The sequence below is a fragment of the Anser brachyrhynchus genome (genome assembly GCF_964034855.1).
Source record: "Anser brachyrhynchus genome assembly, chromosome: 1".
Lineage (NCBI taxonomy): Eukaryota > Metazoa > Chordata > Aves > Anseriformes > Anatidae > Anser > Anser brachyrhynchus.
The window spans coordinates 67,805,354-67,829,329 of NC_137694.1; the positions used below are offsets into that span (position 1 = coordinate 67,805,354).

General features: G+C 39.6%; 1 protein-coding gene and 1 long non-coding RNA gene across 8 annotated transcripts in view; both read left to right on the forward strand.

Annotated features, from left to right (window-relative positions):
• LOC308191433 lies at positions 1-4,953 on the forward strand. The gene is made up of 2 exons (XR_013947980.1): positions 1-290; positions 614-4,953. It is a non-coding gene; the product is annotated as an uncharacterized lncRNA (long non-coding RNA).
• Positions 1-23,976, forward strand: part of DERA (deoxyribose-phosphate aldolase) — a 55,252-nt gene that overhangs the window by 447 nt on the left and 30,829 nt on the right. For 5 of the 7 annotated variants that reach the window (XR_013947960.1, XM_080583757.1, XM_080583761.1 and 2 more), the window contains exons 2-6: positions 9,692-9,789; positions 12,908-13,055; positions 14,536-14,631; positions 16,107-16,241; positions 23,812-23,940. Coding sequence is in view for 6 of the 7 variants with exons in the window: in XM_080583757.1 (XP_080439883.1) it covers positions 9,692-9,789; positions 12,908-13,055; positions 14,536-14,631; positions 16,107-16,241; positions 23,812-23,940 (606 nt within the window). In the remaining variant the exon portion in view is untranslated. The remainder of the gene's footprint in view (positions 1-9,691; positions 9,790-12,907; positions 13,056-14,535; positions 14,632-16,106; positions 16,242-23,811; positions 23,941-23,976) is intronic. The other 2 variants (XM_080583758.1, XM_080583760.1) reach the window with 2 other exon arrangements.

Here is a 23,976-nt window from a genome sequence, read left to right on the forward strand (position 1 = left end):
GGGCCCGCGGGGAGGGCCAGGGAGAGACAACGCGGAGCGGGGCGGGGGGGGCAGCCTGGCGGCCCGGCCTCGGGCTTCCTCAACGGGAGTCTCCCCTGCAGGCTGCGGGCTCCGTGGGGCTGCCTCCCGTCCCGGCTGCCTCCCTCCGTAGGTCGGGGGCTGCGGGGGGCAGTGCCGGGGCTCCCCCTGCTCCCCCCAGCGGGAAGCGCGGCCCCGTGGTGGAGGAGCGTGGAGCAGCTGGGCTGCTCGCCTGGTGCCAGTCAGGCTTTTCGAGCACACTTGTTTCAAATGTACGAGTTTCAAGCGTACGAAAAGGTGGTCGTGGTTACCCTCACGCAGCGCCCTGCCTGCCTGCCTGGAGGGGCTCAGGGCAGAGCAAAGCTCACAGGATGCATGGACATGGCATGCAGTTGAGCTGGGTCCCCTCCTGTGCCCCTTCCAGGCTCTGACTGAGTGAAACCTTTGTTGTTGTGCTTCCTTCTCTCTTCCTCTCCCCCAAGAGTTCCAAAGCACTTTTGATTAATTCAGTTTTGATTTGAAACCTGGGACTTTGCCTTTCCATATTTGTTACTTGCTCTCTGGAGACTGATCAGGTTTTTCCTGATATTTGCAGGTGATCTTCGGTCCAGAAAGGTGGCAGTACCCCCAGATAAGGCAGAGATCCTCCAATAAAGGCTTTCCTTGCCACTCCCCGGCTGGAACTTGTATTCTGCTAACTGCTGAATACATCTCCTTGGGAAAGGAGAATTGGCCATGGCTCTCTGACTTCTCCACACAGCCACACCTAATTGCACTGGTGGAATGAGTTGAGGTGACTGGCCCCTTTACGGCCCACCTGGAGGGGTATGATAGCTTGGTCAGTGGCAGGAGATGTAAATTAAGTGGAGGAGATACAGGGTTGTGTCATGGAAGTGGAGGAACAGGAGGTCTCAAGTCAGCGTGAGCAGAGTGCAGGAGGCCATGCAGCACAGGGTCATGTGGTTGTACTCCTCTCTCTGGCACAAGGGCAGGCGTTTTTACAGAGTTAATACGCAGTTTGAATGATTAACCTGTGGACAAATTGAAGTTAACTCTGTTTTCATTCTCTGCAATGACTGATGTGCAGCTCCTAAAAGTGAGCTGTCATGTTGCTCTCTGATGTGCTTATCCTTGGGCTGCTTAAGTTTCTTTCAAGCATAACTGTCTGAATGTTATCTTTTTTGCTGACACAAATGTGTTAATAATGCAGTGGCAAACCTTCTGTCTCTGTTACAAAAAAAAAAGTCAGCATGAAATTTTGCACATGCGCTCCAGCTATTGTAAACTAGGCATGTGTTGTACTTCTTACAGTAAATTTAGTCTTACAGTTAATTACCTGCATGTGCAGGAACTGCATAAACTTGAATCTGAAGTCAGTTCAGTTTTATTAAACAGTTGTCATCCAACAGACAGGAGTAGTCATAAGGAAGGCAATGCTGCCAAGTATAAAATTACTGGTAGAGACAGGTGACCTCATTAACTTTTGGCTGGATCTTGCTGTACAACCATAGTGAAAGGAAAAGAAAAACTACTCAGTGTACAACTGACCAACAAAGCATAGTCTTTAGTTTATGCACCCACTAAAATAATCTTTGAATTTTTTAACTCTTTTTTTTTTTTAATCTTTCCACCTATTTTCTGTAATTTTCTGTTCCTGTAACTCCACTGCCCAAGAGATAGGGTTAACTTGTGTGCAAGATTATTAAGGGAGAACACAGTGGGATGGATGTCTTTAGGGCTGTACCACATGGCCTATTCTAACTGCAGCTGATTCACCTGGAAAGGCCACTGCCCCCCCCGTTTATCCACAGGTACTTGTTGCCATCCCCTCCCAGTGATTTCTTTAAATCAGCTGTGGTCAAAATGACCCAGGTTGGAGGTGCAGGGCGTACCCTGCAGTGGCTGTTTCTAACTGCTTGCTGGCTTATGCTGGCACTTTAAGGGAGAAAATCTCCCTGCCATTCAGTCTCCAAGTAAATACACATCTGAAATACTTTAGTGCTATTATCTTAAGTAAATTGCTGTATCATATTTTAAGTGCTGTACCTTCACTGGTAACAGTAGTCAAAAGGGGTATGTTAAGCCCTTGCCTTTATCTTTCATGGTTGCTAGCTATGCACATTGCTTCTGTGACTTTACATGTTAGCTTTTGAAGGTTTTGCCTGCTTGCAACAGCAGCTTTAACAGTAATTCAAATGATTTGCTCCATATCTCGCAGAGCTTTCTGTAACATTATAGGTGTTTGCTAATAAGGACACCGAGTGGTAAAATATCTTTTACTTAAAAAATACTTTATTTCATTTGAATCCTTTTCTATGCTTCTATTATTTCTTTGTTCAATATGTAATGTCATTATTTATGAAGTGTGTTTCGGATGCCACCATTAGAGAGCATCTTATTTATTCATGAATGGCAAACTAAACTGTTCTTAAATCATTGCATATAATGCTTCCCCGTGTGATTTTTTTCCAGTAAAATAAATACATTTTTGTAAAAACCCTTAATTAATCCTTTCTTTCTTATCGCTGTTCCTCAGTAGAAGAAGTAGGAGTTTACTTGTTAAAAAGAACAGGTACATCTGAAGCAGATAAAGACACAGATTTGAATGAACTAGTCAGAGGGTCACTAGTGTAATGTACTGGCACTTCTGATATATTTTCAGTGAGACAATCATATAAAGAAGGTGGATAAGAAATTTTATAAGTTTGTCATTCCACAGGGACTGTCTGCAGAAGCATTCTTTTATACTCAGGTACATCGTGATGACTATGAGGGCTGAAAGGAATCTGCCTCTCCTGCTCTGCTCTTAAGGGCACTTGAGTATAATGGACCAGGTGCTTTGTACTTTATCACTTTTCAGAAAAGCATCAGATGCAACTTTTAATGCCACTTCAGAACAAAGTAGTGAGAAACGTAAATGAGCATTTGCTTTGTAGTGTAAGCTAAGTAGTATACGCCTTTGGTTTAACTGCAGGGATGCAGGCATTTGCCACATGGTTTTTCTGTTCCCTGCAGATGTAATTTTGATGCAGCAGCTTCAGAAGTCATGGAGAAAGATAGACAGATGTCCTGTAACCTTGGGTAGAGGCAGAAAATGACAACTAGGATGTTTAAAGCTCAGCAGATAATGCATCTTCTGCATCCTGAACTTGCGCCTAGGTACAAATCTTTCTTCAGGCAGCTCAGTAGGGAGGTTGGATGGGGGAATGGCCTGAACAATGACCCAAGGTCATGTGGCAGATCAACAGCAGAATTGATTGCCAGTTGAAAAAACTACAGTTTAACAATTTATTGTATTATAAGGGGTGAGTCATGCTTGACCAACCTAATTGCCTTCTGTAGTAAAATGACTGGTTATGTTGACAAGGGGAGAGCAGTAGATGTCATTTATTTCAACTTTATCAAGGCTTTTGATGCTATCTCTTGCAAAATTATTGTATCCAAGTTGGGGCATTTGGGAAGGTAGATACCTGAATGGGTAAAAACCTGTTTGGATGGTTCAGTTGAGAAGAGTATGACCAATTGACCATTACCTGCTTTGAGGCTGGTACTAGGTAGAGTGATACAGAGGTTTCGCCTGGTGCCCATCTTGTTTAACCTTTTTTTCAGTAACCTAGAGGTGGTGATAGACTTGCTGCTCATAAAGTTTGTAGACATCACTAAATTGACAAACTGGCACAAGTTCAGCAGAGGGCTACCAAGACAGCTGGGGCCTGGAGCACTTGCCCTGTGAGGAGAGACTGAGAGAGCTGGGCTGAGTTAGACTGGTGAGGAGGTGGCTTCAGGGATACTAACAGCAGCCTGCTCATCCCTGCTGCGAGGCCATCAAGAAAGCAGAGCCAGGCTCTTCTTGGCTTGCGTGATGAGATGAAGTAAGACAACAGACTTGTCCTGAGGCAGAGAAGTTCAGACTGAATATGAAGAAAAACTTCACGCGGGACAGTCAGGCAGTGGGGCAGGTTGCCCAGAGGCTGTGCAGTCTCCATCCTCGGGGGCTCTCAAAATGCAGCTGGATAAAGTCCTGAGAAACATGGTCTGAGCTCAGATTTGGCCCTGCTGTGAGCAGGAGGTTGGATGAAAGACTGGATGATAGAGACCATCCAGCCCAAATCATTCTCTGATTATTTTTTGGTGTGTGTGTATATATATATATATATATATATATATATATATCCTTTGAGTAATGAATAATTAATTACACTTGTTTTGCCCAGTCTGTTCTTGGACTATTAAAAAAAAAATCCATCCATGTTGCTCAGTCTCTCTAGATGAAGGGCCAGAAATATATTTGTTACGTTTAAATTGATATTTTTAATTATAGTTGGTATTTCTGAGCCATTTACATATGAGAACTAGCCTGTTGGTAAGTGGCATTTAGATAATGAAGCATTGCATCCCTTTTCAAGACCACGTAATTCTGTTCTAATATATTAATAGCTGGTTTTAGCCTGTACAGTGGTTCTGTTCCTTCAGTGTTTCCTCTCTAACACCTTTTGAATCTGCTAGAGAACTGTAATTCGAAAGAAAGATAGATGTCTCAGAAATAACTAAGTCACTGGGCAGAATGACCAAACTAGTCTCTCTGAGGAAAAGGCAGGCACAGCTCAGCAATTACGTGGCTTCTCATTACAACTTTTTTTTTTTTTTTTTTGGCTTTATCCAAGTAACAATGTCCTGTCTTACTCCATAGTCGTAAGGACCATAACAGGACAGCTGGGCTGCTGGGGTAAGGAGAGGTCTCCATAGGCAGGGTGGAAGCAGACGACTGAGATCTGCAGGAAAGCAAGCTCCTGCTGTTCTGCAGCTCGTGGGGCAGCCAGCCTTCTGAGAAAAGAAAGGCTCATAAGCATTTTTCAAAGTGTTTTGGAGGATGCTGTGAGCCATTTCATCTGATCCATAGCCAAGATGATGTGACCTTACCAATGTGGTGAGCCAGTAGAGCTTATTTCTAGTTCAGAGCTCATGCCTTGGTGTCCTCCTTTGTGTACCTGAATGCTGATGACTTGCAGGCTGAACTTCTCCCATATAAGAAGGACCCATCTGAGAATAAAATAGGTCTCTGGCAAGAGTTTCTATGGGAAAGTGATTGCAGCTTCTATGTCAAAGAAGCTGAGTAACCCCCAAGCTCTAAACAGCTTACTTGGTAACGAAACTGTTGTATAGTGTAACCTGATCCTGGATTTTTTTCTCTCTCTTCAGTGCTTTTCTTAGACTTTGCATGGCCAGCTGGATTCAGCCCATGTTCAACTGAATACCTCATTTCTCCACTGAAGGTTCAGGACACAGTTTCATATAAGCTTCTCCAGAAATAATAGCTTTCATCACTTCCCTTACCCATTTTATCATGTGTTTATGGTAAGAGCAGGAGCACACATGCTGTTTCTGGCACAGAAAAGGAAATAAACAGTTGGGGGGGCAGCTTCTTTTGGGGACAGCGCTGCTTTGAAATGCTTGTGAAACTACAGCCTCAGGCATTCTTTAGCTTTCTGTTTCGCCATCTGAAGGGTAACAGCTACACATTTTCCAAAGTTTCTGAAAAGCTTAGTCTTTTTTTTCATGAGGAATGTGTTAGGTATCTTAGATATTTATGTAATTATACTAATGAAGTGGTTTTATTTATTGTTTTCTGAGGAAATGCTTGGTATTTTTGGAGTCGTGTTCTTCAAAGGGAGGAGATGAATTTCCTGTTAAGATGTTGAATATGATTTTTTCAAATGTCTTCAGAGGAAAAAGTAAACTTGAAGAGTGATTACAGAATATTGGCTAATTAGCTATAGTGTAACTGCTTTAATTACTTTTATCCCTGAAGCCACATTACTGTGCAGATGACTAACAGATGACTTAAAAAAAAAAAAAAAAAAAAAAGACGTGTTCACACTGCAAGGTTAATGAGCCTAATTAAATATAGTTTTCCTTAGCCAGATACTAAATCATAAAGCTTGGGGGAGTGGAGGAGGGGCAGAATCCAAAGGCGGTCAGTTCTATTTCAAATACTGGTTTTATTCTGATTTTTTCTTAATTGAAAAAAAAAAAAAAAGCTGGCATTGTAAGTGATTTTTCTGAATAGAGACACCTCTATTTAAAATCTAGTGAGGTCTCACACGGCAAACTTTGAAAGTCTATTTAGAGACAATTACACTGAGACATACTTGTTTTCAGTTGCCCACTGCTTTAATTAATGGAGAAGTGGGCTTGAATAAAAGATCTGTGTCAGATAGGAGTCTCCATCTGCTGCTGGATATTACCAGAACCTTTGTCCTTCTTTGCCGTGCATTCTTTTTATTGCAGCATTTTTATTTCTCTTTGTAAGTTGCCTAATGTTTTGCATGGAGTTCTGATATTCTTTTTTTAAGTGTTTTTTTTTTTTTTTTTTTTTTTTAAGCTATGCACAGTTCAATATCCCACATTCAAAAAAGACTTAGAGATCCAGATTCTGTGGTCTTTCAAGGAAACGAAAATCTCAGACACAAAAATTAGATTGGGTTGCCATGCGTCAGCTACCTTCATGACTGGTCTTGAGATATTAAAAACAGAAGGTAAAATGTATTGCATGGTGAGACCAAAGGGTTTAAGCTAGTGCCTTTCATTGTACTGCAAAGAACCAAGAGTGCATATTGCTAATGAGCTGGCATATCATATGGTGACTTTCTCATGTGATTTACCACTCTGAGGAGACCAGATAAAACTAAATTTTATATATAGGGCCTTTTGGTTCTGAACAGAGTGGTTTTATCTTGTTGTTGTTGTGTTTGTGTTTTTTTTTTCTTTTAAATGGACCATAAGAATAAGCATGTCATCTTTCAGGTACCCATTCCTTCAAAAGCAGCAATGGGTGAATATGAGTTAACAAATTACTGGCTTATTTCACTTCCACTATTCCTCCACCTCTTTTCTCACATTGATTGTGAATTACTTAAACATTACTTCTCCCACCACCACCCAAACAGCATTACCCTCGATTATTTCCTTTAACCTGATCTAATGTGCAGGGCTCCATTTCCTACACAGATTGCTCAGACCTTCTGAGAAGCTATGCCCAAAGGTCAGGTAGGGCCAGATATAGTAATGGTATGTCTCTAGAAGTCCAGCACAAGATGTATCAGATTAAATCCTCTCCAAATAATAAGCAACAAAGCGTTAACCTCTTCATGGAGGCAATTGCTGTTCTGTCACTTAAATTTGGGTTTATGCCCCAATAGCCAAGAGGTTGAAAATTTTCCATATCTAACGAAGTGGATGCTGTCTTCATATTCTTCCAAACTCTGTAGAAGGCAGCTTTTATAAGGTCCAATATCTTGGCTGTCTTCTGTAAGGTAGGAACAATGGGTTAGAGTAGATTAACTGAAGCTTCTGGATCTTTATTAGAGAGTTAGAAGCTGAGTTCTTCACCTAAACTGGCTTCTTTGACTTTATCATATTTTCCAAAGGAGCTGAAAGATCACCGTATACCCAGTAGAGTTCAAAAGTTACCATGACAAATTGGATTATGATTAAATGATTCCACCTGAACACTTGGCACACAGTAGAAGAATCACTACACAGAGTTTGTGTTTCCTTTAATTGTCTATGTATTCATTTATATTTTCCAATGGGCTTTGGCAAGTATCACCTATGGTGGCCCCATGGGAAGAGATTTATGTTCTCTGCTGATCACCTGGGAGACTTGACCTTAAAGCAACTGCAGAAGACGTAGCTTATATTTCAGCTGTCTATGTTTATGTGGTTTACATTTATTGACATTCAAAAAGAAGGAAAGATCTAGCCGTAAGTATTGTAGCTGTAGATTTTCTTGGCTGCATTCTACGTGCCAGATGAGCTGCTTGCATTTGAGACAATGAATTAGCCTGTGGCTTTTCAAACAGAGAGAATTAATGAGGGTTTGTTGTTACAGAGGTTTGCAACTTCGCTAGCTCCTCCTTTTTCACCATACAATGACTCTGACACTAGAAATCCTAAAATTCCTTCTTTAGTTTACTTCCTCTGGTCACCATTTTGAACCTGCCTGCAGGTATGGCTTATATTATTACTTGTAGGTGGTAATAGAAAAGCAGTCGTGAGGTGGCTTATAGAACAAGGCTTAGTTCAATTGTTTCATGCCTTTGTCCTGCATTTCCACTGAGTCATCTCTACTGTAAATTGGTTTCTCCAGTGTTTTCTGTAAGTCCCATTAGGAAAACAAGCTTGTATTTACACATATTTTGGCTGGTGTATTAGTCCTGCACTTTTATATGTTACTAAAACTAAAAAATAGGAAGAAAAAACTCAGGACAAGATTTCTGTTTGAAATTAATGATTTTGATTATCTGCTTTTTTTTTTTAAATGCAAGCTTAATACAGCAAGAAAGAATACTCCCAGAGATGAGAAGCACTTAATAAATTAATTGATTGATTAATAATTAATTGATTAACCAGAATTATTATCTCTTAATATCTGTACAGGTGTCCATATACAGTCCTTAACTGATGATGGTAATCGATGATTGCCACTGATGGGGGTGATTTGTTGATGGTTAGTGGTTGATGATCATTAATATTGTCTTCAGAGTATATTCATAGTTTTGTTATATGAATAATATTTAGAAGAATTAATTATGTTTTGGAATACGAGAGATTTTAAAGATGTTCTATTTTCCTTTACCTGTATCCTTCTATGAGCAGGAGGATTTGAGTTTGTTTATTAACATTCAAATTTGCACCTCTAGTTTATCATACTAAGCAGAAATTTCAAGATGCAAGGGCCTGAACTATCAATTCTCCATTATCAGTTACCCTTCATTAAGAGGTAACCATTTTTTAGTGCTTCTGGTTTTGGACAGTTTCATTATTATGTAAATGTTGAGCATCCACTTTTCTGTGACTTGGTTATTGCTTATGGATTCTGAAACTCATTGAAATTGTGAGCCAGACTGTCTGCTGTGGGCATCTGAAGAAATTCACAGACGGAAGATGGGGAAACAAGTCCCCTGGGGTGCTTGGCAAGGTGAGCACTTCTGAGGCAGGCATACATCTCAGCAGCTTCCAGGCAGATAGATGTGCTGCCCAGGAATTCACTGCATTTGGAGACTTGCAGCTAGCCAGCTCCTAGTAGCAAATTCAGTGAAAGTAGCTCTAGACAAAAACAACCTAAATGCATTATTACACAGAGGTCTGTCCAGAGGTTTTGGTGCCAGGTGGGATAGAGATCCTGTAACCAAAGGTACACACGCACACACGCGCGCACACACACACACACACACACACACAATGCCGTTGGATCCTGGTTGCAGGCAAAGGATTGAATAAATGTTACCGTACTCTAGAATCAAGAAGTAAATCAGCAAGCAATGGTAGAAGGCTGTTTGGTGCGTTTTTGTCTACTACATGTGTAATAAACTTCACAGTTCAGGACTGGAAACATAGCATCTCTCACCAGCTTTAAGTTAATTATTTTTTAATGGCAAAGAAAACATGCTGTGTGAAACATCCAGTTCACAGATAATCCCCTGACTGAAGTTAATAGTAGTATGATGTTTTGGACGGTGAGAAGTGTGCAAGCCCTTTAAAGGATATTAAAGCACAACGTGCTCTTCAGAGGACCCAAACAAAGCTACAACTTTCATCCAAATTCCCACACGGTACATTAAATAACACAGAAATAGATGAGAGACTTCTTTTTTTTTTCCTCCTACCCCAGAACTTGGCTGGATCTCAAAAGTGTATGTGAATCAACCTGCAGTTGTAAGGCATGCAGAACAAATTCAGAAATGGAGAACTGTGAAAGGTAATTGGCAAGTAAGTACTCTTTTTATGCATTCTGTTCCTGTATTTTTAAAGCAGTCACTCTCCCTCTCTAGGCTGCAATATTGAATTTTGCTCAAGATGCATGTAAACTTAAAAGATGTGCTTGTCCATGTCTTATTTTAATAATTTGTATTTGATGATGATGGGATGGAATAAGGTGACACATTTATCCAAACTAGTTAAAAACCTTATAACTCATGAGTGGCAAAACCGCAAATGAATTTCAGTCATCTTTATTCATGAGTGGATTAAATTGTATATTACTATCCCACCACATTTATTCTGTTTCCTAGACAGACTTCTTTGTGCACAGCCTTCTTATTTTTTAATTTTAAAGCTGTAAGATATGGTCGTGGTCCCTGTCAAGTTTGACCTACCTGGATGATTGTTGTTTACTTAAACATGCCCAACATGTGTGATTTCTTTGCTTAACTACTTCTTGCCTAAAACTCAAAAATCCTAGCTAGCTATGGGATTGGGGGGGGGGGGGGGGGGGGGGGGGGCGGTGGAAGGCAGGGAGAGAGAAGAAAAGACATACAAAGAAGAAAAGCCACGTACATTACGGGGGCTGACTTCTCAACTGCTGAGATACGGTAAACAATCAGTTATTGTCCATCTTACTATAAAATACATTCATGCACGTAAGTGACTTGTAAAGCCAGTGGTGCAAATTAACTTTTCTACAAGGCTGTCTTATATTCATTGAACACACGTTTAGAGGGGCTTGGCAGTTACCGTCAACCTCTGCTGCCCTGCTGGCAGAAATGACAGATACTGACCTGGTGCATATTTTGGCTTCTTCAATTCATAGATGCGAATCAAAATGCAAAGCTGTCAGTTCAGCAAGGTAAGCAAATGCTGCCAAGCAGAGCAAGTAAGGCATGGCCACGTGCTGGCTTCTGCCGCCTCAGCGACAGCTGTGGCAGGCAGAGGTGGATGCAGGAATGCCGTAAGCACTTTGGCAGTGTTCAGCCAAAGGCAGGGGCTGAGAAATGCCATGGAGTAGACCCAGAGCTCCCAGCGAGCTCTCAGCTGTGGGGTTGTAACTAGTGTCCAAAGGACAAGCTGATTCCAGGTTCACCAAACAACTGTGCTGCAAGCAGATTCCTCCCCTCTGTACACTGAACACATTGCTTACTTGTGACAGTGACTCATAAACTGGGAGCAGGAGGAAGAAGGCAAACAAGGAGAAATCTTAATAATGCCACTCATCAGAACAAAGCAAGAATCACTTAATTATACCTATTTTTTCAAGAAAAAATCCTCAAAATAGTTGGCATTCTGAGCTTAGTGTGTCAGGCAGCCATTCTGGGTTGGCCGAAACTACCTTCAGGATGATCACAAATCTTGTAGACCATGGTTCAGTGACAATTTGAGGTAGCTGCGTAAGATCCTACTATAAATTGCTAGCAAGTAACTTCCTGCCTGCTAGATGAACCTGGAAGCCTGTGGTTTGAACATTATGAGTAAGTAAAAAGATGGACGTAAGCTGATAAAAATTGGAGATTAGCTCAGCATTTCCTGAGTTTCCTACTTGATACTAAACTTAGCAATTCAGTGTCTCTGGGTTTGGACATTATACTATCAGTGAGAAGATCCTGAAGGTATTCTGTAACCTTGGCTATCTTCAGATACTGCATTTTAAAATACACGTTTTAAAAATCCCTTTAAAAAATGAAATTCGTACCAGTTCATGGAACTCCCTTGCTACACCTGTCTTGATGACTTTATGATTTATGTCATGATAGATGAGACAAAAAATCCTTTGAATGAAGGATAAAAGCATCCGAGTAAGAGATATATTAAACCATTTAAAGTGAAAAACATTTCTAAAGTATTATAGGGTGAAAGTAGAAATCAATTAGAAACAAGAAGTCAAGCTTAGACTAACACAGGCCAGTAATAGTTCATTACTCAGTCCAGTAACCCCAAAGCAGCTTTTGGCGTAATACTTAGTACAAGTTTAGGAAGGAGACTCCCATTAGCAAAGTGGCACAGGTCTGTAGGCTGGCCTGCCTCTTAAGATTTGCGGAGTAATACCTTCATGCAGAAGCAAGAAGTTTTGCTGCAGATATTGACAAATCATGTCATAGAGCAGAATGGTCAGGGAGGCATTGCCCGTGATATTGCTGTATAGATTTTGCTACTCCAACCTCTCCCCTTGTTGAACAAGTGCCAACCAAAAGATCTCTACTTTTAGTGAAGCCATTACTGTAAATGAGAATTTACTGGAAGACCTTTAACAAATACTTCAAAATAATGTTTCAAGTTCAATTTTTGTTCAACAACAAAGCTTGAAAATTTTTTGGTTGTGCTTTTGTTCAGTGCTCTGATCAATAAGTCTTTTAAAGTTCTGTAGCATTTTCAACTAAATGCTGCTTTAGCCCTGTAATTTAGCTCTTATGCTGTGCGGGTTGGTTTTTTTTTTGTTTGTTTGTTTTTTTTACCAAATAATTACAATTTATTTTTCTTTATCTCAGATTCACATAACAGAAAGTGGAAACATCTGTAGTATAGATCCTGTTTTAAGAAGCATGGGTTCTTACCTCCCATTGCTTCCATGTTTCACTCTTACAGCAGAACAGACATAAAAATGTGCAAGTGTACAAATTGCCGACATGTATACTCATCTGGTTATTTGTGTGTGCAAACCTGTGCTCCTTTTTAAGCATATGTATAATTTACTATGCATACCAGCTTTAAAGATACAGGCATACTGCATAGCGTGGAACATACCGAAACGGTAAGGTTGTTCACATAGGTGATGGTTTTATCCTTGTTTTGGAGAATTAAATTTGAAACTACATGTTTTTTGTCCAGTTAAAAATGTTGTCTGATTCTTAGAGTCCTGTTAGGTAGTTAGTTTTTGCACCAAAAAAGCAGACTTTTGATTCCAAATCCTTTCTGTACTATTAGATATTGCTTAAGACATGCAAATTTCTGCCATCCCTGTCATAAACCATTCTTTGCACATTCTCCATATTATATGCCATACGTTTCCTGATTCTTAGAGTGAGAGCTAGGCTTTGGATTTCTGGATACTTTAAGTCAGTTTGGCTTTGGAAGCATAAACTGAGATACTGTATTCCTTCCTTCACTTTCTTTGCAGGCTGCTTGGCTGCTGAAAGCTGTCACATGTATAGACCTTACCACTCTTTCAGGTGATGATACTCCTTCAAATGTTCACAGAATGTGTTTTAAAGCTAAGCATCCCATCAGAGAGGATCTGCTGAAAGCCATGGATATGCATGATAAAGGTATGATCATTTTTGTTCTGTTTGAACAAAATTCAAATTGTTTGAACAAAATAGAAAAATTGTCTATTTCCTCAATATTTTTTCAGTTTTCAGTAAAGCATAGAGTCAGGGAAACACGGTAAGTTATGGTACGTAATGAGGAAATTTGATTTTGAAGCTGTAAGTGGTATAACTTCAGTGTATGTGTTTTAATAACAGTGCATTAAGGTGTAACTAATTGAGTATTCCATTAATCTGCTGCTGTCTGTTCTAAACTGGAGAAGGGGGGATGTTCATGTGACTTTGGATTTCACACTTAGATGATGTTGCTCTGTGTTACTACCAAGTCTGCAAGTCTGCTACTCTGCCTGTTGGAAAAGATGCATTCCACACTTGTAAGAATATTATTTCTCCCTCAGAAAGTATTATCTGTTATCCACTTGTTTGAGTAATTATGATAGGAGACATCTTTGCAGCCCAATCTGCTTTAAGGAATCAGTCCTTTAGTGAGTGTCTGTGGTTGTGTGTGTATCATGTATACACACACTTACGAAGTTCCCAGCTAAGTCAACACAGTTGAAAGGAAAGAAGACAGCCCTTACAAACTAGTGGTAAAACTTTCACTGACATTACTCAAGCAGGCTCTATCGGAAGTTCAAATGTTACACCCAAGGCTGAACCCAATACAAATTCAGAGCAAATTAAGACTCAATATAAAACCTCTTTAAATCTGAGCAGCGCTTCTCAATTTTTCCACATACAATCACTGGTGTGTCAGTGAATGCCGTTTGACTTTTGTCCTGCTATGGTGGCCTTATGATGATCTAACAAAAACAACAAACTTGGTGACATGTACGGCATGCTGCTACTATTGAAATATTTCAGTTGTTTTATGTGGGCATTTGTCCACCAACTGGAGTCATATGATACAAAACCAAAGGGGGAGATCAGATGTCTGGTTTCAAGCCATACATTTGAAATGTCAAAGATAGTCTTTCTTTCTAGATTTATGGACTCTTCAGATGGCTGAAATATTAAATACGAGACCAATTATCTGAGACTTTGAGAGAATAGCATTTTAACTAGAAATGCAGTAGAACTGCATTAACATGAAGACTGCTCAGTTGCTGCTGGGCTCAGTCTGGCTCTACAGGTAAGAACAGAGCTTGGCAGCAGTTTCTCTCACAGTATCCTACTGACTGAGAGTGTCTTTACTGTATGGCATTAAACAGTGAATCTATCAATACAAATCTTGTAGCTTGAACTCCTGCTAATGCAAACTTATTCCCAGGGTCAGGTGAAGAAACATGAGTGTGGTAACAATATGCAGAATCACCTGAACTGCTCGAACAATAAAACATATATCCCTAGTGTAGATGCTTAAGGTCCTTGTGAAAATACAAAAGTGGGACGTGTAAACAATGCACATGTGCTTGTTATATGGATTGCACTAGAGAAGGTGGAAATGCACGTATGAAGAAGTGAACTGTGTCTCTTGCAGGTATTACTGTTGCAGCAGTTTGTGTATATCCTGCAAGGGTCACTGATGCTGTTAATTCCTTAAAGGCTGCTGGTTGCAACATACCAGTAGCTTCAGGTAAGTTTTATTTTAAAATAAAAAATTAAATCTTTCTATGCTATAAAAAATGTAGAAAAATCTGGAAGTTTGGACTTGCTTTTCCTTCAGAGAGTAAGGTAAAAAGGTAGCAGGTGGAAGGAAAGGAACGGAGAGAAGGCTTTGCTTCTGGCAGTTGTTATCTTTTGTTTTGTTTCAACTTCAAGGGTATCAGGAATGCCAAGTCTTTTTTGCTGGAAGTTTGTCAGAGAGGTCCTTAAGATACAGAATCATAGTATCACAGAATGGTTTGGGTTGGAAGGGACCTTAAAGATCATCTGGTTCCAACCTCCCTGTCATGGGCAGGGACACCACCCACTAGACCAGGTTGTTCAGAGCCCCAACCAACCTGGTCTTGAACTTCCAGGGATGTGGCATCCACAGCTTCTCTGGGCAGCCTGTTCCCCTCACCTGAATAAAATAAATTGAGATAGTGTGCTGGACAAAGAATCAGTAGGCAATAATTAACTGTTAATAATAATAGAACTACAGTAATCATTTTGGCAGTTCTAATACAAGTCTTTGGTTGTATGATTTGTTTTGTTTGCCCCATCAGTTTTTTGGTTTTTAAGTGTAATCCTACAAGCTGAATTCAGTGAAGCTGTGTGAAGAGGCAAGGGTTATTGCTTGCTGAGCAGCCTGCAGGTTCAGGACTTGTACTCACAAATCTAATAGCACCAGTTCTTCTTCAGTCACCACATGAGAGACAAGTCCTGAATCTACAATAAGCAAGAAATAAGATCACAGAATTACGCATGTGGGAAGGGAGCTCTGGGTGTCATCTAGTCCAGCCTCCCACTCAAAGCAGGGGTTAACTTTGAAGTTTATCAGGTGCTTATGTCCATGTTTTCTGTGCTTTCTTTTCATTTTTTCATTGTGTAGGGAAAAATAAATACTACATGTATTTATATGTCAGAGAATCTCTGACAGCCATTATTTTTTGCATTCCCAAAGTTACTTTAGCTTTTGTACTTAAACATCATAAAGGAAATCCTAAGTAGGCCACATTAAAAAGTTTTTAGCATATTGTGATTTAACTGTTAAATGTATTACTGGGAGTTAACCTGAAATGCTTCTTATAAACATTGGAGAGAATTTGAAAAGTATGTATTGCTTCATGTATGAGTTCTCTCCTTGTTTGTTCAATTCTGCTGGAGGCCATAGATACTATGCTTGCGTAGGCCATTTTGGAAGAATTTAAGGCGTGTGAAAGAGACCTTTTTTCAAGAAGTGGTTGTAGTATCTTGCTGGACATTGGTTCTTGAGGGAAGAAATAATGCTTATTGTGTATGGAGACAGTAAGATGAGCTGCCTTTAGATTTTTGAATTGTGATAGGGATTTAAAATTAAAAAAAAAAAAAGCTTTCAAATTCTTTGTTGCATTCTTTAGTGCAAATTTTATGTTCAATTTATGAAACAAATTTTCTTCCCCCTGCCTGCATCTCCCTCCTTGCTAGTGGCTGCTGGGTTTCCATCTGGACAAACTCCTCTAGAAACCAAACTGGCTGAAATAAAGCTAGCTGTGCAATATGGTGCCAGAGAGATCGACATCGTCATTAGCAGGAGCCTGGTGCTGAGTGGCCAATGGGAAAGTAAGTCTCCTTAGGCAAGGAACCTAAACTTGTACACGTCCACGTGTGTGAGCTCTTTCTTTGTCTCTTCGTCCAGTTTCCACGTCAGTCCTTGAATAATTTGGTCCCTCTCCAAAGAGTAGCTGATAATCCAGGTCACTGAACAAAATAAAAACAGCATAAGTAAGTTATGACGGTCAGATTTTTTGAAAAGAATGCTGTTACAAGTTTTGTCAAGTTGGATATTCAGAATGACTTTGTGTTTTGAAAATTCAGGTCCATTGCTTCTATGCCTTTGAGGATTGTGCATATAGGAATAAAAAATAGCAAGTAAAATGGAAAAAAAGTGAATGCTATAGTTTTTGAACTGTTTTATTAACCCCCCCCCCAAAGGGCTGAGAGTCTAAATATCTTGTTAAATATACATATTTCAATATTTGACCAAAAATATGTATTTTAGTTGTTTTCCCTGGAAGTTGATGGTACATATTGACTGTTCATGTTATTTTTGATGTTCCTGTTCTGTAGACTACAACTAATAAGTTAGAACAATAATACTGAAGAAGGTTTTTGCTCTAATTGCGTCCTTAATGTACTGTGAATGGTTTGCCTTAAGTGCTGACAATGCTTCTACAACTAATCTCAGTGTGAAGGTAAACACATCATTGTCTTGGAATGAATTTTCCATTTAGTTGTATAATACAGTACTGTAATAGCCTGTGTGATTGGAAGACTCCAAAGGTTTGGTTAAGGAAATGCAGTCATCATGGTAACAGATCTTTTCTGATTTTGGTCTTCTTTCAATTAGCAGTTAGAATTGAACAAAAAAAGCAGATTTCTGCATCTGTGTCTTCAAAATTGGTTTCCACTCTCTCTAACATTTTGACCTCTTTTGTATTTATCATCTCTATCCCTTTGCCCATAAATACATGTAGCTTTACGAATGTTTGGCTTCTTGAGGACAGGCATTGTCACAGTCATTTGTTTCTTTCAGAGTGGCTATTTTAAATTCAGATACAGCCTCAGAAACTGCTGGAAGATGGAGACTAGGTGACTGAGCAGTTTTAAATAAGACAAAATGATGGTTCAAATTCTGTGTCAGCTAGCAGCAAGGTTGTATGCACATCTTCCTGTGCTGTGCTATGCCTTGTAGTGATCCATACTTCCAGTTACAAAGCAGGTTGCCCCTCCAGGAGATGCCCTCTAGTGGGGACACTTACAGGGTAGGTACAAAATGATTCCAGTCAATGATCTTTGACCAAGACTGAAAAAAGACCAGCAGACTGGACTTGAACATCAATTTGAATTTGTGTCTGACAAAGTCTGCCAGCAATTGTCTTACAGTAATTCTGACATAACTGTGGTCACCATACTTCAGACTTTGAGGTACTAACTGCTGTTAAGTGCAAGTTACACAGAGCAGAGGTCAGAAAGTTAGTGCATGCAGTCAGTTGCAAATGCTCTAGACTGTGTAGCCCAGGATTATAAGAACTCAGAGGAGAATTACAGGGCTAGATTCAGAGAGAAAGTTTGTATCACTGATTGAAATGGACTAGATATGTTGTTAGTTTTTTCTGGATGGTAAACGAATTGTTTTTGGTAATTATAAATTACTAGGGAGGAATACGCAGACATAAGAATGATGGACCCAGTATAAAGCTACCAGTTTACTAAATAAGTAAATTAGAGCTGACTTTTGATTTGGTGTGTATATTCTTTTATCCATAGATGAAGTCATGACAAGCTTGAAAGCCATCCATTTTTTTGGCAATGGTTAGTTTACTTTTCTTTTACTGAGAGCAGAATTGAAATTATTTCCAAATGTTTTCTGAAAGTTTGTTTATGAACATGAATCTGTGTATGGCACTTACTTACATTGTCTTGAAAAAGCTACCTCAGGAACAGAATGTATTTGCCAGATAATGAAGGGGAAAAATTCTAATATTTAATGTGCCTATCCAAAAAATTATTCCAGTTGGAGCTCTGATTTTTTTTGGGGGGGAGGGGGAGGAATTCATTATTCTTTCTGTCTAGCTTTCATAGAATCACAGAATGGTTTGGGTTGGAAGGGACCTTAAAGATCATCTCATTCCAGCCCTCCTGCCATGGGCAGGGACACCTCCCAGTAGACCAGTTTGCCGAAAGCCCCGTCCAGCCTGGCCTTGAACACTTCTGGGGATGGGCAGCCACAGCCTTTCTGTGCAACCTGTGCCAGTGCCTCACCACCCTCCAAGTGAAGAATTTACTTTCAGCAGGTATATGTTACTTGTGTGAACATGCAGCTTTCCAGCTCTATCTAATGGTTAGGTATGATACGCTATAAAGTACATTTCGTGAAGTTAGAAGAAGGGATGAAGAAATCTCTTTTAGGCTGGATCCATTTAGTATGTAAAATTGAAAAAGAATGTCTAGTGCACTAGCAATGACTGCGTTCAAGGTACTTCATAAACTCTAGCTGCCTTGCAGTTATGGCAAAATGCTTGCTTATACTTAAAACACTAGTTAGTATATTGTTATGGTTATTTTCTCGTGTTGTCATTCTTTGAAACTTCAGGTACTATTGACAAAAATATTCACCTGGTAGAGTGCTTTATCTTACTGTTCATATATTTCGAGTTGCTGTTCTAATCTGTGCCATAATTGGGGTAGCCATGATAAAATAGTGTTGCTTTGTGATTTGTTTCAAAAGCTTGTGTGGCTATTAAATATTTTAGTGTACATTCAATTATATCAACTTTTTTTAAAGCAGTTCTTATTTTTGGGGCTCTTTATGACATTCAGGACACATTTTGTAGGTCTGTTCTTTATGAGGTAGTTGTTAAGAGGTTTTTAATGGTGCTGAACATGTAAACAGCTTTATTGGGCAGCTAATTTAGGTTGGAAAATAACCTTAAATGAGATTTAAGTTTATGACCTTATATGTATATACCTTTTACAAGCTATTAGCTTGTAGAGCAATAATATTTTACAATAGTTTACTCAACCATTGTCTTGTATCACTCGACAAAGTATGAATTCTGATTAAAAATCAGAATTTAGATAGTGTCTTTAAGCACAGGATGTGGAGGCTGTATGTAAAGCGTGATGAAGTTGACCAACAAATTACTGAAAGAAACTGGATATGAGCTCCATACATATGTTGGAATTGCTGTACTTTCTGAAGCTGTCTGAGTTGCCCCAATGTTACTTCTAGTTCCACAGTTTTTAGCAAACAACTGGACATACCACAAGTGTCAGTGGCTTCCAAATTCTTGCTAACCATTGATAACGGTTTATATTTGCTCTGTGTCAATCAAAGTTTCGTACAAAAATGGAACAAAAGAAGTATACTTTAAGAAGTTTTAGCATGGCTGCATCCATGACATAGATAGATATAACCTCTTTCTGAAGGTTGCCTTTCAATCCTTACTAATAACTATTCAATCATGAGTTCAGAGGCTTTGTTCAGGAATTGGGGACACCTTCTGTGCTGTATACTCTATAAACTGCACAGAGAAAATACACTAAAATACACTGCCTGATCCAGAGGCTTGGAAAGGATTGCACATGTTGTTCTGAAATACTATAGTTGGATTTACTGTTTTCTAGATTTGTAAGCTGATTTGGGACCTCAAAGTCTTTGCGTAATTTCTTTCTTACATTGTCAGCAGCAGCTCAGACTCTTGAAGCCAAATCCTGTTTTCAGTTTCATGTGAATCACTGGAGCCTGGAGTTGCACATATGTGGCTGAGAGCAGAACTGATAGAGTCGTGTTGTGCTGATAGCCTTGCGCTTGTCATTTTGTTAACAAACCTGCCATTAATGTGCAAGACAGAAGGGATTCCAGCTCATTTTCTAGTTTCCTAACATGATTACCTTGATCTTTGGTCTAACAGAAATTGAAACATCTTCCCTTCTTATCTCAGTTTCTACCGTTAACATCAGTCAATGTGACTGACTAGTTGAAAACAACAAATAAGATGAATTAAAAAGAAAAAAAAAGTGCTTTTATTACCACATTTTTGGAGAAGAGCTCTTTCATAAAAATTTAAGCTGTTTTTTTCTTCCTTTAACATTTTCATGTTCTGTGTAGAAGATACGGATTATTCCCTTTATTATGTGATTCTAGAACGAATGTATTAGACCAAAGCAAAAGACCATATAGATAATCTGGGGCAGATTATAACCAGCATTAATTGGTAAGGGTACTTGCTTGAAAGACATGAAGAGAGAGGCACATTTTCTCTGGTGTACTTAATAGCTGCTAAATATCAATAGAATGCTTTTACTTAATAGTTGGAAATACAGGAAAACTCACACAAAAAAAAAAAAAAAGAAAGAAAGCACCTTCCAACTGTTTTCTTCTCTAACAGCAGAATTAAAACCACAGCTATGAAATTATTTTTTCTTTCCTATCAAGTCTGTTTTTTTTTAAATCTAAATTGTATAAATTCATATAATAAAAGCAGATTTAAAGTTCATAAAAACAGTAAGGTATGTTAAATAAATGGGTGCAAAAGAGAAATATTTTTGTCACGTGTTTTAACTGCTAAATCAGTGAAGGTATTACACACTGCATCAGTGATCATCTGACCCTAAATATTACCCATATAAGTTGGCTTCCTTTGTGTGTGGTTTTATTTTGTTTTGGTTTTGGTTTGATTTCTGTGTGTGTGTGTGTGTGTGTGTGTGTTTGGTTTTGGGTTTTTTTTTTGGTGGTTTTGTTTTTCCTGGTTAAGACTTGGACTTCATTTAATATGGATGGTGTTAATGCCATATTCAAGATACTACACAGTATTGGCCATTTGGTTTGAGAGCTCTTGATTATTCTTTTCCACTGTTTTTAACAGTCAGAGGAAGAATCACTTGCAACCTTTTGATGATGGTCTTAGCTCACAGTTGAATATATATGCGTGCGTGGTTTTATGTGATAGGGATTTATCCTAAAAGCTTTCTGACACTACTACAGACACTACTGACACTACAGAGCAGCTCCATCTGCTGTGCCAACTACTACTGGTGTTCTGCACAGGTCAGAGATATTCCAAGAACCAGTGTCCAGTGCTTCTCCTGCTACTGATGAGCTTGAAGGAACTGAGTAGTTACGTGGTTTGTTTTTGGCAGCCTTGACTGTCCTAGAGGCAGCCCAGGACTTCTTGAAACACTGAGTGCATATTCAAGTGTGGTTAACTCCAACCACACTTCAGATGTTTGACAGGAAATTTCAGGATGATCAAGTTATCAGTCTTTTGATTTAAATCTGACTGAGTACTTAAACTTTTTATTTTTGAAAAGAGTATGAGTTTTTGCACTTGCTCGGTATCAAAGCAGTCACTCAGTCACTCTTTGACCTGGGACTAGGGTTCTCAGTCTGCTTAATTTTCTCTGTCCCAGAGGTAGTTGCATTTCTATTTGTGCTTTTACAGTAAGGCTGAGAATGTCCTGTGAGTGCCAGATATTGTTTGCAATAATTGGTCTGTGAATAGAGAACAGTATTTATTACCTATACACCTGCCCCATTAAAACATGCCTGCTGTTCCACCACCTCATCTAACCTGATAGACACAGATGATTGAAGATCCTCAGTTGTTCCCATCTGTGGGTTGATGCATGCTGTCAGATAGTGAGAGTCTTCAAATGATCTTGGCACTAATTGCATATAAAAGTACCTTCCAACAATAGGGAGAGTTTAGTAGCTGCAGTACTAACTTCAGTGAAAAGCAGTTAGGGGGATATAATTCCTTTTCATGGAATCCAACCTAAATGTACATTTTGTTGATTTTGTTTTGACATTTTTTAGCAGTGTATCTTAAAGGTAGAGAAAACTTGAGTCTTTTCTTGTTGTTACCATAACTAGAACATTAAAGCTGCTTTTTCTGGCTTTCCGAAGGCTTTGGGAAAGTCATTCCACAAAAAGAGACTGCATTTGGATCTAACGTGAGCAGTGTAATCAAATGCACAAGAAAATAGCACAGGTTCTTTTTATTTCCTTTTTGAGGCTTGATTTGATGTAGAAGGTTTCTGGAGTATCATCAATTGATCAATAAAACATGTTAGACTGCATGCTAGTACTGATTAATTCACACCTTTGGTACACAGTGAGAAACAAGGTGAAACCTGGTGTCTATAAAGGGACTTGCTAAGTGCATTAGCCAGTTGTCTACTAATGTGTGTAGCGTGTCTCAGCGGACCACCGCAGTGATCCCAGCCCTGGCTGCCTGGTGTGCCAGCAGCATCAATAGCATTTTGCAGCATTGCGGGTGGAGGGGAGGTCCAGCCATGCAGCAGGATGGCGAATCCTCCTGTATGTCTACAGGTCCTGCTTGAGGACTGAGGGGAAAGGAAAGTCAGTATTGCTGAAAAAAATTGGTCCTGGACATTTTTTAGCAAGACGGATTTGTTAAAAGCCATGTTTTTACCTTCTATAAATTAACTTTTCGATTTTGTGTGTTTGAAGATTTAAGTACAGTTTGTGTAAAGCACTCTCTTACGAAGGATCCTGTTTGCTTATTTTATATCTTTTTTTTTTTTTTTCTAATTCAGATTCTGGAAATGTTGACTGTACACTGTAAGAGCTGCTTCTTCCCACCACTAACACTAATCATCTCCAAGTGGTCAGCTTCTAGCAGTTACATTTCAATTACTTCTAGCTCCTTTAATCTTCCTGTGTTTACAGTTTTGTGGGGAGCACAGCTGAATTTTGGTAAAAAGGGTGGTAGGGTTTTCCTGTGCTCCCCACATTGCATTTCCTGACCAGGTGTGCGAGTTCTAGCCTTTTTCAAAAAATGCAGTAAGTCCATGTCCTCGGTCACCCCCGGGCAGTGCAGTGACCTGAGCTGGTTTGTGAGCACCGAGCTGTGCAGAGTCGCTGATCCATGAAGGTGCTGTCTCAGGCCTCGGGCTCTCCTCACCAGGGGTGCTAGCAGCCTGTGTTGATTAGGCTGCATATTTTCAGGAAACTCATATTTTCAAGAAGCTTCTGTGGGATTCGTAAAACACCTGAACACAGGCACCTAGCTCGCTGACAGACTGCCCCATGATACTGGGAGGTACAACAGGACCTAATGCAGATGTGGTGCCTCCAGGAGCAGCTGCTGGAAGCCAGGGGGATAGGTCAGGCACCTCAAGTGGCACCGAGGTCCCTAATGAGACAACTCAGTCACACCTTTGTTGCCTTGTAGGCTGAGCCCTTTGGTATAGATGGCTGAAGGGGACAGGGAGCGTGGTGTCACGATGTGTACAGGAAAGCATAACTGTCCCTGAGTACTGATTCAGTTTAGTACCAAATTTATTGCTGAAAAAGCTGTTTTAAAATCAATCTTGAACATTACAGCATTTTTTTTCTCTCCTGATGTATTCATGAGTGTTTGGCATACTGTGCACATTCCTAGTTTTGAGAGAAACGACATTAATAGCTATTAAGTTAAGTCTGAAACTGTGTGGCATTGTTAATTACCTCCAGTCATGTAATTTATTGAACTTACAAAACTTAAGTTCTTGAGTGCTATGACTAATTATAAGATTGGAAATTAATCCAGAAGTGGAAATTACAGCCGTACTTGAAAATGTCTCTCAGCCAACTTTGATCATTTTCAAATGCTTTTATCCACAGGTCTCTATGAGGAGATCCGCCAGTGCCGTGAGGCCTGTGGAGAAGCTCACATGAAAACAATCCTAGCGACGGGTGAACTGGGGTCCCTTGCTAATGTCTACAAAGCCAGCATGATAGCTATGATGGCAGGTAAATATATGTGTGTTCTTCTTTTTAAGCTAAGAA